At 40.8% G+C, this 19164-nt stretch overlaps 2 protein-coding genes across 6 annotated transcripts; both read right to left on the bottom strand.

Moving 5' to 3' along the window:
* Nucleotides 1-2953: 2953 nt before the first annotated feature.
* Nucleotides 2954-8293, bottom strand: RB195_007265 (uncharacterized protein; the record flags this gene model as incomplete). Of its 2 annotated transcripts, XM_064180811.1 has the most annotated exons (10): nt 2954-2956; nt 3467-3665; nt 4270-4437; nt 4544-4662; nt 4982-5039; nt 5096-5217; nt 6882-7006; nt 7069-7147; nt 8023-8097; nt 8150-8293. In XM_064180811.1, the coding sequence occupies 10 exons, from the start codon at nt 8291-8293 to the stop codon at nt 2954-2956; spliced, it is 1092 nt and encodes a 363-aa protein (XP_064037652.1). The 2 variants fall into 2 exon arrangements, with proteins under 2 accessions (XP_064037652.1, XP_013299823.2); XM_013444369.2 differs by lacking the exon at nt 2954-2956 and having other exon boundaries at nt 3449-3665.
* An 823-nt stretch (nt 8294-9116) lies between these two features.
* RB195_007264 (uncharacterized protein) lies at nt 9117-16909 on the bottom strand (the record flags this gene model as incomplete). 4 transcript variants are annotated; one of them, XM_064180808.1, is made up of 7 exons in its annotated part: nt 9117-9275; nt 9500-9608; nt 9669-9752; nt 9824-9972; nt 10056-10176; nt 10236-10331; nt 10425-10615. In XM_064180808.1, the coding sequence occupies 7 exons, from the start codon at nt 10613-10615 to the stop codon at nt 9117-9119; spliced, it is 909 nt and encodes a 302-aa protein (XP_064037650.1). The 4 variants fall into 4 exon arrangements, with proteins under 4 accessions (XP_064037650.1, XP_064037651.1, XP_064037649.1 ...); XM_064180810.1 differs by having other exon boundaries at nt 10425-10528; XM_064180809.1 differs by lacking the exons at nt 9117-9275; nt 9500-9608; nt 9669-9752; ... (1 more) ...; nt 10056-10176; nt 10236-10331 and adding exons at nt 10775-10850; nt 10915-11003; nt 12816-12979; ... (1 more) ...; nt 15807-15876; nt 15965-16098 and having other exon boundaries at nt 10567-10588.
* Nucleotides 16910-19164: the final 2255 nt, after the last annotated feature.

Here is a 19164-nt window from a genome sequence, read left to right as displayed (position 1 = left end):
ACCACGTCCACTGAAATTCAGAATCGTTCGAGGTTCACGAACGTGTAACTGGCCTACACAATGACTTGCGGTGGCTAGCCGATGTCCCCAGTCGGTGTTTTTGTCCTCCCAGACAAGTCTGGTACCAATTTATCGACCCCAGAGAGATGAAAGGCTTGGTGAGCACTAAGGCGGATTCGAACCTTCGATCTGTCGTGCAGGCAGCGGAACCTCTAACCGACTGCACTATACCCGCAAGTCAGTTTTTTTTTATAGGATAGAAGCCAACCGAAAAAAAACGTCTCTGCAAAAAAGTAGAAAGCAGAAAAGAAAGGGAAAGAAGAGGAGGGGATTTGGTGAAATGCTCTATTTATTACGAGTTTTTATACCGCTACATTATTTTTTCTGCATAATAATGCATAAAGTAACGACAATTCAATGCCTTACCTTGGACCAATCAAAAACCAATAGCCATAAAACGGGCGATATAACGAAATAATAAAAATGGGATATAGGCGTCCATTCTCATCATTCTGAATTTATGCTATGGCCGTAAGCATCTGTATTTTTCTTCTCAATGCTTAGAGATTTATGTATATGGTCTTTCCCTTTCCAACTATAAACTGTAAAGTTTTGCATTTCCGGATGAGTCGTCTATTCTGAGTTCTTATTGTCGTCTAATTCCTAGATTTACCCCAAATTTTTTCCATTCTAAGTTTGCCGTAGAAAATAAGCTATGGACTGTGCCTGCCACTGAGAAGTACTTGACATCGAAATTTTCGCCGGTAAATACAGTCAAGTCAAAAACGACCTCAAGCCGTCTGCGGCTGCGTAGCCTCCGGCGCTTGAAGTGGCACGGTGAAGCTAGGTGTGGAGATCGAAGCGGGATACTATTGCAGTCAAAAAGCCAAGCTGAGTAAGGTCCCATCTCGATCGTAACGCACGCAACTGCATCAGAATTCAGGTTATTTGGACCCGAGTATACTTTTGAGGCGAATGAGTTGTCACAAAGAAAGTTTAACCTTTTCGTAGAAAGCTAATACAAACACAATCAGTACCGAAAGAAAAACTGAAGAATAATATTTTTGTGCTCAAGGTAGGAGTAAATATTCAACTGGAAAGTAATTAACAAATATATTTTAGTTGCGTTGGCTTACATTTGCTGCTTAGACGGTTATTAAAATCAAGTAAGTCATCTATTAGTTAGTTTCAGACAGGATACATGCATATGATTACTACTAAGGAGCCATGTTAGGACCGATGGGTGATGCCAGCAAGGGTTCCACTACGATTCTAATCGCTACGCTCCATCCCACCGCCTCGAGAGAAGCCGCATACGCAATTGCGTACGTGCTTCATGCCGTTCTGACCGTACTATATGTTGTATCTATGAAAGTCAATTAAAACTATGAAGACGCAGCCAACTTTTACGCTTTTCAAATGCTGCTTAGGCTATAAGCGAGTAAAATCGAATCGCCTTCGCATTAATATTTAACTGGAAGGTATAGTCTGGTCAAAACCACATGAATCAGGAGTGTAGTTGCGGTGCATTTGCGTACGCGCTCGAAACGGCGCGTTGGAGGCAGCAGTTGGAACCGATTTGGGACCATCGCAAACTGCAGCGATGGGTGGTGCCAGCAAGTGTTTCACCACTCTCCTACCCGCTACGCCCCACTGAAGCACCTCGAGAGAAGCCGCGTACGCAATTGCGTACGTGCCTCATATCGTTTTGACCCTGTTATACTGTTTTCAGCCTGCGGTTTATTTTCAGTTCATTCTGATCCTGAGCTAACGAATTCAGAGTCAAAAGGAGTTCTGATAGGGTTTCCCATCGAGAATCGAGTTGGAACACTTCAAAAAAAAAAATTATGTGTATAAGCTAGGAACTTATAGTAGGGTCAAGACGACATACGTGCTTCATTTCGTTTTGAAACTACTATAATTAGTAAGTAAGCTTTAGTTGCCCTGACATATATTTGTTGTTTAGGCGGTTGTTAAAGTTAAGTTCATCTCAGTAAAGATATTAAAATCCTGTGTGTAAAAAAGAGAATGAACGATTTGGGCATAATCAATGCTTGTGCCAGGATTTATCACCGATTTAATCAAAACACTTCCTATTTACTGCGTACTTTCAGTTGTGGCACACTTAAAGCATCATTGCGTCGCGCTAACCGTGTTCAGAACGTGGTCACATCCTTAAAGTCATCACCCCACGAATCTAAGGTGGTACGGATTTCAGGTGGAGTATTCGTATACGGGGTCGTATATTATGGAGAGGAGGGTGATTCCGTCCATTTCTTCCTAATTGCCGTAAAAACGGCCCAGAAGATGCGACGCGTGCACAAGGCTGGCGCGCTCCGACCAAACTCCTTGTGGAAAATAGCGCGCCGGAACGCTCCAATTCGTATCTTCAGGGCCATTTTTTTACGGCAATAAGGAAGGAATAGACGAAATCACCCTTCTCTCCATAATCTACAACCGCGTATACGAATACTCCACCTGAAATCCGTACCACCTCAGATTCGTGGAGCGATGCCTTTAATAACAACACTGACGCAGAAAGAATACACAAGTAGTAGAAAATTCGAAAAAAATGAAGTTACTGTGCAGATAAGATGTTTAGTTTGGGATCTACGTAAGCAAGAACAGCTGCATGAGAATAATAACGATGAAATAGAAACACAAGCGTAAATTCGCTTTTCACCTGAATGATCACCAAAGAGCCTGCATACGGGTGAATATTTTGGATAGTTAAAATTTTGAATAGTCTAATTCTTCCATATTCCGGCGGATAATTCTGGAATTTTTCCCAAGGCGAAGAATACAGTACGCAAGGAGCAAGAAGAAAAGATCTAAAACACAATGTCTCAAAGGATTTCTTTGTCACTGTAAAATGGAACTGATTTTCACTTGGATTCTTCTGAAGTGTATTTCAGTGTGTTGCAGTGTGTTCAAATTATCATCTATATACTTTTCACTGAAATGATACATATTAAAAAATAAACAGAAAACATGTAAAGAACAGCTGTTACTACAACAAATACCGGGAGGAACTAAAAAGTAACGAAGACGAGTAAAGAGAATATCTGGAACAGAAATGCTCGTTTCTAAAAAAAAAAATCGGAAAGAAATTGGAATTAATCTAAAAAGATATGAGCCTGATTAGTCATTACTGATTATCTACTCTAAAACATTATTCCAAGGTAAACATGGAAAACTCGTTAACTGGAATAAAAAATGCACGAAATGTGCGGTCAATTTAGTTAGAGTCTAATCTAATATTTACATGGCAGTAGCAACGTTAAGAAAATAGGGGAAAATCACAGGTGGGAATGTAAACAACATAAAACAATTGCACTTTCATCAAACAAACAAATGCTGCTGCGATCCATTTGTGACCACTTCAAAATTTAGATCAGAGAACGAGAAAACTTCCATTAAGGCACTGATGTAGCAAATGTGCTTATGCTCATGCGCATTTCCTAACCTCCAGCCAAAGAATAAGTAGCGGGAAACTGGCAATTGTGTGGAGATACAGACTGCGAATGGTGGGCGAATAAAACGGAGCCGCTAGAGCAGCAACGAAGAACAGAGTTGGTGGAAGAGTGCGAGAAATCGAAACTGCTGCTTCATTCATGGAATATGGATCGGGGAATTCTCCAGTCTTGTAGAAATCGTCAAGAAGCCTAGAATAAAGAGAGCACTACTGAGAATTCTTGACCATCACTGACACCTATAGTTGGATAAAAAGAAATGAAGCACGGACAGTTGCGTAGGCGGCTGTGCCCGAAGCGGCGCGATGGAGCGTAGAGGTCAAGATCGAGTGAGGACCACTTCCATTACCGTTCATTGCTGGAGTTCGCGATAATCCCACCTCGATTCCAACCGCTGTCTCCACCGCAACGCTTCGAGCGCAGCCGCTTATGCAACTGTCTGTGCTTCATGTCGTTTTGACCCTACTATAGATCCTAATTCATCGCCTTAAACGGGAAACAATCGGAGTAGAAATCACATAGTTATCCTCGAAAGGAGTTTCAGGACTGAAACTGTTCCAGTATATCAACCACTACTGGAAACACTCATTGGTAAACCTACACAACCTTCAGGGTTTATCAGGGACAAAGGACCACGTCATGACACACTTATGCGCTGATTGAGCTACAAATGCACATAACCGTGATTAAATTGTAACCACTGCTACCAAATGAAATTTTGCGGTCTTGACAACCATGTTTTTTTTCTTAACTAGCAATAAAAAGTGTTCGAAAAAGTAAAACTTTGATCATATACCTATCCTTCTTGGAATAGACGTCTATAATCCATTCCTGTAGTTCCTTTCTGGTTTTCCGCAGCTCACTTGCCGAGTATCTTTTTACGTGTATGTTTAGTGTCTTCGCTGTTGGAGATCCACAACAAAACTCAAACATGTTAGGCGCTAGACCTCGGCGATTTGGCAACCTTAAAAATTTAGTATTAATTGTAATACCAAGAGAACTTAAAGTTGAAATTCTTGGAACATGTTGTCAGTTTAGTGAAATTATGCCAATCATAAAAGTTCGCAAACCTAGTCTGACCATAGGCGATAGTTACGTCATAGACAGCGTCAAGTGAGTCGAGATTTTCAAGTGCCAAAAAAGCACCGCCTGCACGCGGTGAAAGCACATTTTTGAACTCAGGTATTCCCTAAAACAAAACATAACTAACTAATAATGAACAATAACAACAAATTACAATTTCGAATTCATTATCGGGCATAGTCGAGTTAAAAGGAAATGAACCTCGGACGGTTGCGAAAGCGTCTGCGCTCGAAGCGATGCTGTGGAGCGTAGCGGCCGGGGGACCATTCCTAACTCGTCGCTGCAATTCGTGATGGTCTCATCTCGATCCTAACCGCTAGTCCAATCAAGCCGCTTCGAGTGCAGCCGCTTGCAATTTACGCAACTGCACTGAGCTTCATTTTAACTTGACTGTAATTATAGGAATCATTCCAAAACCTTATTACCTTTCTTCTACAAAATTCCCGACTAACAAGAATGTTTTCCATCTTCTTGACAGAATATCTAGAATCAACACCTTTCTTTACTTTACTTTTTCGCAAATAAAAAAAGGAGATTACCTCGTTCCTTCTGGGAATACTAGTAACCAATACTTTTCATCCAGTGTGTCAAGCCAAGCCAGCTGTCTCAGGACTGGAGCACTGAGAAATTCACCGAATCGGCGCACGTATATGTAACCATGCTAAAAATAATATCATGAATTAATGAAGAGGATGAAAACAGTGAGTTAAAGCAAAGAAAGTGCCCAAAGCATTGCTAACGTGCAAGGAGACAGTGACGTTTCGAAGTGGTATCTGTAGACTACACTATAGTACAGTACAGTGCAATATGGTGTTGACTTCACATTGTTCTTCTAGGTCTTATTTCCAGCGTTGAGGGGTTCATCAGAAATAACTTGCGCCCGTCAGTGATGTAAATAACATCACTATGAAAAGCAATGTGTTTGACTTAAAGGCATTACCCCACGAATCTGAGATAGTACGGATTTCAGGTTGAGTATTCGTATACGGCATAGTAGATTATGGAGACATGGGTGATTCCGTCCACTTCTTTCCAATTGGCGTAAAATAACGGCCCGGAAGATGCGGCACGTGCACACGGCTAGCGCGATCCAATCGGACTCTTTGTAGGAAAGAGCGCGCCGGAATGCTCGAAGCCGTATCTTCCGGGACGTTTTTAACGACAATTAGGAAGAAATGGACGGAATCATCCTCCTCTCCACAATCTACTATGCCGTATACGAATACTCCACCTGAAATCCGTGCCACCCCAGATTCCTGGAGTGATGCTTTTAAGGGGTCCTCAATCGTTGATCCGGATTATAAGGGTGTCAGGAAGCAGAAAACTATGTGTGAGTAGGAGTTAGAATATATCCTTTGGTGACTATCGTCATATTTTTAGTTAACAAAATAAGTAATTAAAAATTATTGTGAGTTGCTTCATACATTATTAACCCAAACGGCTAACTGGTCGGAAAATCTTGTGAATCCAGGAATTCTGGAATCGGACTAACAATCTTCAGTCATTAATCGTGTAATTTCCAATAATGTTATTTTATTTTTGCTCAACACGAGTGACATGTCAGTTATTCCAGTTCACCATTACATAATTCCTCTAATACATTATTCTTAATACTGAATTACTTCAGACCCGTTGCATTCATTATCTTCAGACTACTCGCTGCTTTGGTCAGGTACCACTTTGAAAAACAACTTTCGATGAACAGCCTTGCAACTTTACGACACGCCGTTGTTTTTAACATGGCTCAACGCCTAAGCGAGAGCGATGTTGCTCTTCGAACATATGATAATATGCCAAGCGAAAAACTTAGTTTGAGACAAAGTCTCTGCGGGAATCAGTTTGCGAGACTAAGTAGTTTAAAGACACCACACGACAAATCTGTGGGTGAGGAAAACCACGGGAAAAGCTAGAAATGGGATTGTAGTTTGCGGGATCCGATTTGGTTCCGTTCACCTCTCCCTAATAGTTGTGAAAAACGGCGTGGGAACCGCTTCAGTTCCTACAAGGTACGTTAGAACGTGCTTCTGTTTACACTTTCCGGTCCCCTCAGCAGCCTGCACAGCGACTTTACTTGAACAAGCCGGCGAGGAGACCTCGTTAATCCTCGACCGCTCGCACGTGGAAGCGGCGCGTTGCAACTAAGGTCGTCGTAAAAAATGGCGCCTTGCATGCCGTGCATGCCTTTTCTCAACAATTAGGGAGGGATGAGCGAAACCACATCCCGCAATCTACAACTTCATACCTAGGTTTTCCCGCGGATTTCCTCACCATTCGTGGTTTGCTGCTTTTAAATGGCATGTAAGGGTGCAGTGAAAATGAACAAACCTGAAAAATGTACCAGCCGAAAAGGGGTACATAATGAATGGCATGCTTAACCATAACACGAAAACCTTCATCGTTTCCTTCAACTCCTTGACGTTGCGTCAACATCACTAATACTGCCCAGTCTACTGCAATTCGTATAAATTGAAATACCTTAGTGCGTTTTCATAGTTTTTTTTAAACGCCCTACCATTACTTTGATGATTCGCTAGTACCAGAGCGCTTTCACGTGTACGTTTTAGTTGCTCTATGTCACCGTAAAGTTTAATCTGAAAATAGAGGAAATCTAACATAATCAAGTTTCTCTATCCACTAAGATACGCATTTTAGGACATCTATGAATTTTGCACTTAGGTAACATTCAGCATAAATTTCCTATTCCACATCAACAAACCATAGTCGGGTCATATTCGGGTCGTGATGCGGTAGCGTAAGAAGAGCGGTGGACCAAGCAGTTGTGATCGAGGTGGGACCACTCCGATCGCAACCGTTCGTCCCATCGCTCCACCCACGCAGCTGGACCAGGTCTGCGGTCGTTTTGACCCGACTGTATTATATAATGTAACCATTGAAAGGAAAAACTCCTGTAGAAAAAAGAAAACTCATTAAAATTTTGCCTATACTCTATGAGTGAAACCATAATTAGATTTTGTGGTACTGTCGCTTAAATGCTGTGAATTACTTGGATATAGAGAACGTGCTTTTAGTTGCAAAATTAGTTTTGAACAGCTTTCTTCACTCTTATGATACGTAATTCTGGTGAGAGACAATGTTCAGAATCTTAACGTCGATAGTAGATAATAGTACAGTAATAGTAATAGCACAAAAAACTAAAACTAAAAATACATCTAACAATCAATAGAATCTACCGATACTACTTTGAAGAGAAATACAGGTAATCGAACAGTAATGCATGTACTATAAGGGTTGGTTTTTCGGATACTAAGAAACGTCCAATGCAAACGTATTATTGATTCCACAAAATATTCACCATTAATAAATTCAAATGAGCGTTTCGAAAAAAAAAACGCAAGGCTTACTCTTTGATAAATGTGTACAAAAGCGAGCTGTGTGAAATCCAGTTAAAAGATTTAAATGGAGAAAAAATAACTCGAACACTGAAAAACCTAATAAACAAACGAGCCTGTACTCCAGAAAGATTTTCGAAGACGAAGAGACACAGTCTCATGTAAGCGCGATACAATGTGTTGTCCAAGAACTGAAAGAGAGTAAGATTGATGAACTAACACATCGTCATCACTTTCCTGAACCTGTGTAGTTTTTCTCGGCACCACCCACGAAACTGCACCAATTCCAAGAGATACGGTAGCGAAAGGAACCATCGACAAAGAAAGCAGTGAGCATGGTATCGCGGCGCGGAGTTGATCCGCCACGACTAGGGCTGAGAGGATCATTCTGGAACAGCTACTCAATCTGCCTATTACTTCTAAGCACTAAAGATTGCAAAAAAAAAAAATTTAAATGAAGGGAACATTAGGATGCACCATTAGGGCCAGTGAGAGATTTGAATCCAACCTTTGAAAAAAGTCTTTGAAACTCATTATACATGTGTGGATCAGCGAACGCCTGATTAATGGGATTAATTTACTAATGATTAATGGATTCAAGCATGGAACAGCAATAATAGCTTTACGAAGCTCAAAAACATTTTCCAAACATGGGACAGCTTTTTTGAGTGAGGTAACAAAATGAAGTCGTCTGAGGAAATATTCTGAAGAAGCGGAAAACATATTGTAAACAGGGAACCTGGTTATATTGAACTTTTATTGGGTTTATTGGGGTGTGCAATATAAAAGACCTGTAACAAATGTTAAGCTCAAGAGGTACGCTAATCAAAAAGAAATTTACATGACTAGCACAACCAAGAGTAAAAATGAGAAATTCAGACGTTAAAATGAGATATATTACATCAAAATAAGTGAAATTGCAGACGAGGTATCTACTATTTGAATTACCCATGAAATTATATCGTGGAATAACTGTAACCAACAGAAACTTAAGCAATAGTGTGATGCGAACTATACAACTTAATAAAAATTAAGAGAATGAAGTATTCGTTGAAGCAGACAGCCTTCAATACCAGTGCCTAACAAAGAAAGAAAGTGCTATGTAGATGAAAGCATGCAAATTTATAGTCAATTAAAAAAAATTACTAGACAAGAAATTTCATCAAGAAATATTCTAATGATCTTGATTTTATATTCTATAACTCCCTTCCTAAATGTCTTCCTCGACCTTGCAGATATGCTTATTGGTGAGAGAATAGGACTTGAAAATGAAGTATTGGAAGGCGCCGAGGACGAGTGGCGTAGAAATTAGCAAAATTCGCATGCCATTAACAAGATCTGTTGACGACTGCTTGGTAGAGATGTACTCCTGAACATACAGCTTATATAAAATTTAATCAAGCTTTTCCGAAAGCGATCATAAGTGCGATAGAGAGCAGCCGGACCCTCTTCAGGTGAAGGGCGTCTCGCTCATTGGATGCAGCTCAAGTGATGAGTATCACTCCGCCAAACGTCCAAAATTGAAGGGATAGGAGCACCGGCTCCGACTGTCGCATGTATGAAAGAGACCAACTTGTAGGAAATCTCACGTGCCTGATATCCAAAGTTATTGAGGATATACACAACAACAACGGGGGCAATTGACTGTGCAGGTTTCACGAACAAAGCATTCAAACTGAACACCAACGAAGACAGCCCCGATCTGCAAAGAGAAGCAAAGTAACGAAAAAAAAAACAACTGAAAACGCTGCCCTTGACCTACACTCGAGAATGTCGCTTTGCATCATCATCTATGAAGTCAGATATTACTATATTGAAAAGAGGAGCAGCCGAATGTACTGTGATGCTGTAAACAAAAACATCAGTCCCAATATACTAGTATTCCAGCGTAAACAGAAATACAGTGAAAAACCATACCTATCAATAAGCATGAAGATCATTATCAAGTATGGATCTGAAGTGAAGAAGAATATCAGCCCAGAGAAGAAGGAAACAACATAACTGATCAGCATAATCCGATAAGCTCCATGTTTGACGATGAGGCGTTCGTTTAAAATGAGCAGAATCTGGGAAAAAACATGCTACTAATTTCAACAATACTATGAAGAAAAATCGACAAAATAAAGCGCTATGGACTAACGCAACCAACCTGCGGGCCGAGTGTAAGGACACCGTAAAACAAACTTAGTCGCAGCGAACCTTTAGGAAGGATTGTTCCGGGAATAAGCAACTCCGTAGCTGTAGATGCGAAATTCATATGTGACACGCTTCTGAAAACTTTGATTTTCTATAAATTACGGGCTGAAAAGCGAATTGAAACTGAATTAACCTTGCAGTGTGAATGAAATTTGCTGCAATAATGACCAAAAAGTCTTTTTCATGGGATATTTCTCGCATTTTGGTCCACATTGAGCTATTATGATTTCTGAAATGTGAAGTATATTGCATTATATATTATTATACACTAAATATTATATATTATATTGAACGGCTAGGAGCGACGAACATAAATGACTACCCGTTCTTAGCAAGATGATCGGCAGAAGTCTCCCATGTGTCAACCAACAAACTTCCTTTTTCATCAGTGAATGGGAGTGAGGGGGCGACTGAACCAGTCACCATGAAACAGTACAGGGCAATGGCAGCAACAAAAACAGCAATTATTTGGAAGACCCATAACATCTGAAGCAGAAATGTTCCATCTACCATCTATATAAGAAAATTGACAATAAAGCTGGCATAATAAGTTTTCCAATTTTCCTTCTCTTCGGATTACTGCCTCAGAAAGACACAATAACTTCTAATGCCCAAACAACTCCTTTGCATAATGATTTAAATATTTTGCAAGATACTCAAATTTTTACAAACCTCCAACAATCAGCTAACTTTAATTTTCGCTCGGACCCTTCTATAGCCAACGATGAAGCCGAAATAACGTGAATTTCTTAACTCAAGACTGTGGCTGAGCTTCTCCGTGATGGCAATTATATTGACAGAAGCTAATATACTGATCTGACTGTACTTCATGGCGGATACGCGAAGACGGGGCTCTTTTGTGGAATCGGCGAAAAGTGCACTCCACGCTACACCGATGGCGCTGTAAGAGAGAAGTATAGGCTAAAAATATATCAGGCAGATAATAGCAGCAAAAAAAAGAACAATTCAAAGCGGAACAGATTGAAGAGCTCTCTCGCAGAGTCCTTGAAAACGGCACGAGTTGTATCCATAAAAAGTAGTGCTTTAGCAAAACGGATTCTCCTAGTACTCAGCTAATGCATTAGGTTGATTATTTACTTTTTTCCACACATGTGTAGTCTTTACAATTTCATGGTGTCTTAATCCCATTTATGACCAACCCTCGGTGCATTCACCATGAAAAACTATCACACTGCTGCATCTTTTCGAGAGGTTACAGTTCCCTTGGCGCAGAAGCTGGGAGGAGGTGGTGGGGGTTAGGACTCAACGAATAGCTAAACAGCGGATTTGAGGTCAGTGAAAGAATTGAACAGTTCCTACTCTTTGAAATGCTTAAATAGCCGGAACAAATGGTAGTCTGATGGGAGCGAGGACTGGGACTTGAGAGTCTGGGTCGTTTCTCACTCCAGACTCTCAAATTAGCAATGACTGACAGATGCTCACCCGGCGCGGCTGGTCCCGGTCAGTGCGTGGTGTACCCACCTAGACTTAGCTTTCCGTGTAGGTGAACCTCTATGGGCTATCAGCGTCGAGTTGTGCAGCCATTGCCCGCTTCGTGGCGTTCGGGAACTGCGCTAGAAGACTGCGCAAGTCGTCGTCGATGTTGACGTATGGATGTCCCGTGCGTGCTAGGTCGACTAAAGAGAAATTTCTCTCATAGGAGCGGGAGAACCAGCTGTTGACGTTAGCATGGGTAATGGTCTCCTATCTCAACGTCTTTTTGATGTTGGCGGCCGTCTTACGTGCAGGATGACGTTGCTTCCACACGTAGAAGAAGATCACACGGTATTACAACAGTGGTACAATAAAGGCTCTTATACAACTTTAGCGAGGAAGCTTCTAGAACCACCTAGCCTTTACTTCAGATCCCAAGAAAAGAAAGATGTGCACTGGATTTCATCCGTCCACTTTTTCGAAGTGTAAACAAAATAAGTAGCCTGTAGTGGTGGGGGAATTTCCTCCTACTAAAAAGGTAACGCTAGTGGAATGATGTGAAACTTCATTCCTCTTCGATAAACACAAAACAACCTGCTAACATTTGTCTTTAGACGCACAAATACAATGAAGAGTTTTAGAGTGTAAGTGGGCAAACTCATGCGCAAACTTGATGTCCCCTTGATTATTCTTCTGAGCGCGCTTGGTCCACTGCAGCACGACTGTCCTGCGGCCCGCAACGCAGAGCGGTGGAACCGTGTTAGATTGTACCTCTCACTTCACTAACACGCCTTCAACCAGTAGGCTTGGGTACTCACGCTGAGACGTCAGGCAGCTCTGAGTAATCTGAGAACCTCTCCGAGACCTCCTTCGACCGCACTGAACCAATGTATTAGGTCTCAAGCAAATTCGTTGACACTTTCGTATGTTCGTGACTGTGTTGTTCGAAGAATCTCATTACTTCATTTAATCGAGAATATAGATTTACCCAATGCCGAACCTAGTTTGTAGTCTTCCTGATTCATGACACGCTAAAGATGGTAACTTAGAGGGGGTGTAAGGGGAAATATGGTAAGCAACGGTGACATTGTTCTGAAGTATACGTACGAAAGGATTGAATTCTACTTCTTCACCTAAGTGACTGGTGTACGAGACGCTAACATGAAGTCTCTCCAATAAATCTCTCAATAACGACATTTAGAGAGATCCAAAAACTAACTGTTAAGTTATTGTATTTTTAAACAGTAAAAAAAGAGTTGTCGGTAGCAACAAAACATACCTATAGAACGCATCATAAAAGAAAAGGGACACGATAAGGTGTACGCCTTCGAGAGCTGAGTTCTTCGACCATGGTACCCACATGAACACAAATGCAATGGCAAGAAAAGGTGAGAACGTGCGAATGACACGAGGACGCGAATTAAGCCAAGAGCCTGGTTTATCCTGTAAAGTTTAACCTTTTAAAACCTTTTTTTTATTAGTTCCTAGAATCATGATACAACATGGAGGCTCCAACATACTTGCCAAATATTTGATGAACGTTACTTAGGAACATAGTAATTGGTTACAATGTGGTGACGTTACGCAATACTTCCACAATCAAATTAGCAATCACCGAGACCGATGCTCCAAATCTTTGGCAAGCCTCTCAATGATTTGCTCAAGTTATGTTGCGGCAACTGGTTCGAGAACATTCTAGGCATAAATAAACGATGAAGGCTTCTTTTTCCATAAGTAGACACTTTGTGTGAAATTAATTCCAAAATAATTGGCAAAACAGTGGGATGCATTGTTCAAGAGAGAAAAAAAAACTGGAATTTCCGCTTACAATATCTCTTGCAATAAGAAAGAAAGTAGGCGAAAAGTCTTCCAGTTTTTCTTTTCGTTAAAGCATTTGGTGCTGTAAATGCTAACGAACATGCAATACATTGATGATTTAAGAGCTTTTCAAAGCCGAGACTAAAGACTAGTTTCGAAAATAAAAAGTGCTAACTCGTTCCCGAGGCTCTTCTCGAGTTTACAAATCTTCTAAAATTTCCTCAGGTTATACTCGCGCAAAGGAACGTAGCATGCAGTTGCACCCCCGTCATTTATTCTGTAATAAAAATGTGCATAAATTAACGACGAAAATTAAATCAACAGCACAGAAAAATGAAGCGCATAATCCTCTGGCTCTTCGGAATTGATTCAAAAAACAAAACTAGAAGAAGAAACAAAGCTAGAATTTCCTCTACACTGTAAACTTTCCAAAAGCTCAAATCAGATGCGGAAAAAGTATTATCCGAGCAACACCAATGTCAACATTAACATATCTCCAGCGAATGATAGTATTTCCCAGCCAACTTAACACTTGCAGTGAATCGATAATTCAAATGACGTCCGTAGCAGTTTTGGCTTCTTACTAAGATACTCTGGTTGGGATGGATTCAATGATTAAACGTCACTTACATTTTAAAAACTGTCTTTAAAACCTTTTGATCTGTCTAAAGGAAACCTTAAAAGCTTCCTAAATTGAACGATGTTTAAATATGTAGGGCTTACCAATACAAACGTAAAGTAATTTACTGAACACTTACAGCGTTGGGAATCTTCCCATGAGTGCTAGAAGCGTTTAATCTAGTTCGAAAATCAGTAGAAGGATATTTGTCTTACTGACTGGCACATTCGTATGCGGAGGAGCAAGTCATCTGATTCTTACGAATTCAGTTCACCGTTAATTGAAATGATCAAAACTACAGTGTCTCGGCAATGCATAATGGCAAACCTAACGAACTACCGTGTTTGCTGTTAGAAACCATTAAAACATGAAATGGCTGGCTAAGCAATTTGGTCCCTTACTTAGTTCCAATAATTGCGGAAAACATCGAAATCAGACTTCATTACGAAAACCCGTGCCAAGAACAACAAACGAAAATAATAGTAAGTTATAATGAGTACAGTTACCTGCATATATCCAAACAGAGGGTCATTGATAGCATTCCAAAAGAGGAACAACGTCTGGGCAATATTGAACCATTGCTGCGGGACTTGAAACACATTCAGGTAAATCCTCACGTAGTAGAACATGAACATCGCCTGAAATTCGTAGCATTTTATATGATAATGAGGCTAACCTCTTTTTCATCAGCCGCGAAAAATACTTCTGTGCAGCGAGGGGGTTTCAACGTCGTATTTGTGTGTTTCTACTAGAACGAAGAAACTAGAGAGATGGGTTCAAACTTAATAGAGGAGTTTCGACTCCCTCAGGTTGACGCATCGGCGACAGAAAGCTGAAATATAACGACGCAGATCCACTTCAGGTCTTTATAACTTTACTAGCATAGGTTTGGTACCGCGTTTTTGATGGCTAAGAAAAATTCGAGAAAATAGCACGTTCTACCGTGCTCCGTCGTGCTTTCCTAGGTTTTCCTTATAAACGACGTTGCTACAGGTAGACTATGTGATTCCTCGTTCTCCACAACGTTAACCATTCAGTCATTCTTCTAGATTTCTGAAACCAAGACAGGATCCATCCTAATTTTGCTATACTTTGCTAGCGGAACGTAGATCATACAGAGAAAAAGTTCTTTTTTGAATGTGAAAAGTCCAGAACTCGTTGTCTTCCAGTTGAGAACAGGTACTAAAGACCTTTCACCTTGCCAGGAGTTAAAATGAATGGGTATGGAATAGCAGTACCTCTGGGTTTCTCTCTCCGGAAGACAAGACGAATGGTATGCTTCCTGATTCATGTTTCCGTTTGTTTTCACTCCTTTATTTGCAAACTTCCGTTTTCACGACTGCTTAAAGGCATCAACGCACGAATCTGAGGTGGTACGGATTTCAGGTGGAGTATTCGTATACAGGATGGGAGACTATGGAGAGAAGAGTGATTTCGTCCATTTCTTCCTAATTGCCGTAAAAAACGGCACGGAAGACACGGCTTCGAGCGTTCTGGCGTGCTATTTTCAACAAGGAGTTCGATTGGAGCACACCAGCCCTGTGCACACGCCTTATCTTCCGGGCCGTTTTTTTACGGCAATTAGGAAGAAATGGACGGAATCACCCTCCTCTCCATAATCTACTATCCCGTATAAGAATACTCCACCTGAAATCCATTCCGCCTCAGATTCGTGGGGTGATGCCTTTAAATGGTAACTCGCTATTTATTCGATCTGACGTAGGGCGCCAATTCTGGTGGAGATTTATCCACGAATCCAAACTATTTAAAAGCTCAATCAAAATAAAGTTGAGAAGTTTCCTTTCCAAAAGGTGTAACTTGGGTGGACGATACCTGCATAAGGCTCAAAGCGAATTGGCCACAAGCGATAGCAACAAGGGGATTTCTCTGCAGCATTTTGATCCTAAAAATAAATTGTGTTAAATGAGCAATAGCTACTGAATAATTGTTTCAAACAAAACCACAAGCTGTAAGTAAATTAACCCTCATACCTTAATGTTCTACAGTGATAACTTGACAGCTTATACACACCTCTCCATCGTTTCCGTGCACTCACATAGCATTTTTGCTCAATTTTTAGCGAGTACGATAGTAAGGAATGTTCGCAATTTGGCGTAATGTCCATGTAATGCAAACTGTTCCACGCGGATTTGGCTGTGCTGTTTTCAAAATTTTGCCTTAAATCTATTACCCTACGGTGATGAGGTTGCAGCCCTGTATTGTTTCTGTATAGAGCCTCAAATTTATTTACTGTACCAAATCATGATTTAAAGCAAAGTAGTACAGAAGGAATGGTGTGTTTGATTGTGCTCAGTCGTGGGCACCATGCTCAGACGTCGCGCGGCGGTAGAACGCGGCGCCGAGGAGGATTGCAGCGGTGGAGGCTCATCTTGTAGCTTTTATGGATGGCAAGTTTTGCGTGCAATTTAGAAGTAAATTTCCCAAAAGAAAAGAAGATGGAGGGGGGGGGGGGTGGTGGATTTGTTGGAAATCAAAAAAATCTTCGTTTGGTTGGGAATCTGCGGATGATTTGGACCCTAACTCAAGAGATTTCCAATGTACCATCAAAGCACTCAGCGAATCGCTTCAACTCAAAATTTATAGCTGGGTATTCCTAGCCACGAAAAGGATTGCGCCAAGTTCCGCTAACAATACATTGGGTCCCGATTTTCTACAATTGCTGGAAAATTGGCTCATACCAAGTGTCTTTTCTCTTCTTTTTTTTTTCTGATTCACCAATGGTGCATAAGAATAGAAATATGTGGAATACTAATAATTACCCATGTTAGCTTTGCAACTCACTCATCCTCGTCGCAGAGCGGCGAGCGAAAATCCATTGCTGCGATGTCCCGCGCTCTAATCCATGGAACAGTTGACCGGTGACCTTCTGGTGAGCGAGCGGCGTTTCTGGCACGCCTGTATTTCTCCGTTGCCATCAATACCACGTTGCATGCCATCAAACCATGATGGTTTTCAATTCGTTACGTTTAATTTCCCTCAACCTGACGTTGTGTTTCGAATTTCAATCGAGCCCAGCAGTTTCGCTTTAACAACTTTGCGCTATTGATTATTGTTGCGATTCGATCGTCAGTCATTTCGACTAGTCATCTTCATCTCCAAATATTTATGGTTTTCGAAAAATTGGCGCCTTTTCTCTTCTATTCTCTGCTTCCCTCTCGCTTTCACTATTCCTCAATGCTAGTTTTTTTTACGCGTGTTTCTTGACGGCTGCCTTTTTGTATACGATTGTAAACTCATGTTGTGTCACCCTGTCACAGTTGGACTTGTACTATTTGTGGTAACAATAGTGGGGACTTTTTTTTGCTAAAATCCTCGCCTATCAACTTTAACACCTATGGTGCTGTTTCTTAGATCTGCACATCATATTTCTTAGTAGTAAAGTTCATCGCTTCCTCGATTTCCTGATGTAGACACGGAAGCGCGTAGATAGCAGCAGGTCTGGAAGACAAGAGGTCTGGAAACTTAATTGCAGGCTATTACACTCTTATTCAACTGTGATTAAGCTAGTGAGGTTTATAAGAATGGAATTTGCTTTAAAAATGTAAGTCAGTGATATTTTATTGTTCTGACACGGTGCTGAAGTGCTCGCCCTATGGGTCAGTTGAAATAGTGGATCTTACAGAATTTCCTCAAGAAGGTGAAACGAGCAGTTACTGATTGACTGCTTTTTTACGTTTGCCGTTTTTGCATAATATTTTTTTTTTCTGAAGAGTTCTCGTGAGTAGAGAAGTTGGATAAGGAAGTTAGATGAACTGAGGGCTTCAGCAACTACAAATCTATCAGCTGAACTCATAATTAACGGTATGAATGTGGAGTTCATAATATAGAATTGATCAACACAACAAGGCTGTGCTCGAAGATGTGACAGTCGGAGCCGGTGCTCCTATCCCCTTCACTTTTGGACTGTTGGCGAAAGGGATCCTCATCACTTGAGCTGCATCCCATGAGCTAGACTCCTTCACCTGAGGAGGATCCGGCTCCTCTTTATCGCACCTATGGCTGTGCTGTTCAACACATCTGGAAGTCTCGCACATATGTTTTGCATTTGAATCATCGTTAGTTCACTTTGCGACCTATGCTGAGTGCGAAAAGACATGAAATAGATGCGAAGAAGCACCGAAGTTTAACGGGATATTGCGCATCAATAGATGGCAACATCTATCTTTTATCGGAATTTGTTTCAGTTAGAAGTTATTTTTTCATTCTTCTTATTGAATTTCTTCATCTAATTGTAATCTATATATTTCATTTTATACATCTGTGTTGTTGATGCGGACCTCCCTCTAGCATATCCACTGGACATGTCCTAAAAATATCGTTTTGGTCGATATCGTTGAGACCTGATGTAGCCAGTGGATATGCCTGAGGATACACGTGCCGTTAATTTGCTTCAACAAATGAATGCGGATAAGTTAATAGGGACGTATGTCTCAACTTATGAGCTATAGGAAGAACTTAGGAATTCCGATGATCTCGAGAAATAAATGCAAAGATATATGAGAGAACCATCATTTTGAAGCAGTATTGAAAAGATACTATCGATGATAAAATCGTATTTTGATGTTTTAGTAGTGCAGTATGATTAATATCATTTGACGACTGTAAAAAGTTTAACATGAGAAGAATTGGGGAAGACTAACCCCAGCTACGGAAACATTCAGAATTGGATGTCTACAGAATTGTTGAATATCACGTGGGATGTTCTAGTAACGACAAGGTCATTTCCTTAAGTCTTGGGATCAGTGGCCGATGATACGTAAAAAGAAGAACAACCTGTATTTAAAGTGCTTTCAGTATTACTCTGAGTGAAGTTAGGAGAAATACAATAAGAGGAGAATGTTCCTACACGTACGCTAATTTACCTTGGAGATTTTGATATGATGGGAATTGTGAGCAAAGATGACTGGAATCAAGACTAGGTCAGCTTCATCACCCGTAAAAATTACAAATTACATGGGAGGTCTCAGTGGCGCCCTTATTTCGGGGCGCTCTATCTTGCTTTTTTCTCTTAGTAAAAAAGATTTAACTTCAGCTTATATGTCATAGATCCTCTAAGACTGATGCTTAGGTCTTACGGCCGCGACTGATTTAGTTATTCACTTCAAGAAATAAAGACGCCACAGAGTGTCGCCCAACTACATTTTACTCGTCTATTTGTGAATTAGTAGAT

Source organism: Necator americanus, chromosome I (assembly GCF_031761385.1).
Source record: "Necator americanus strain Aroian chromosome I, whole genome shotgun sequence".
NCBI lineage: Eukaryota > Metazoa > Nematoda > Chromadorea > Rhabditida > Ancylostomatidae > Necator > Necator americanus.
This window is presented reverse-complemented; position numbering and strand designations above follow the sequence as displayed.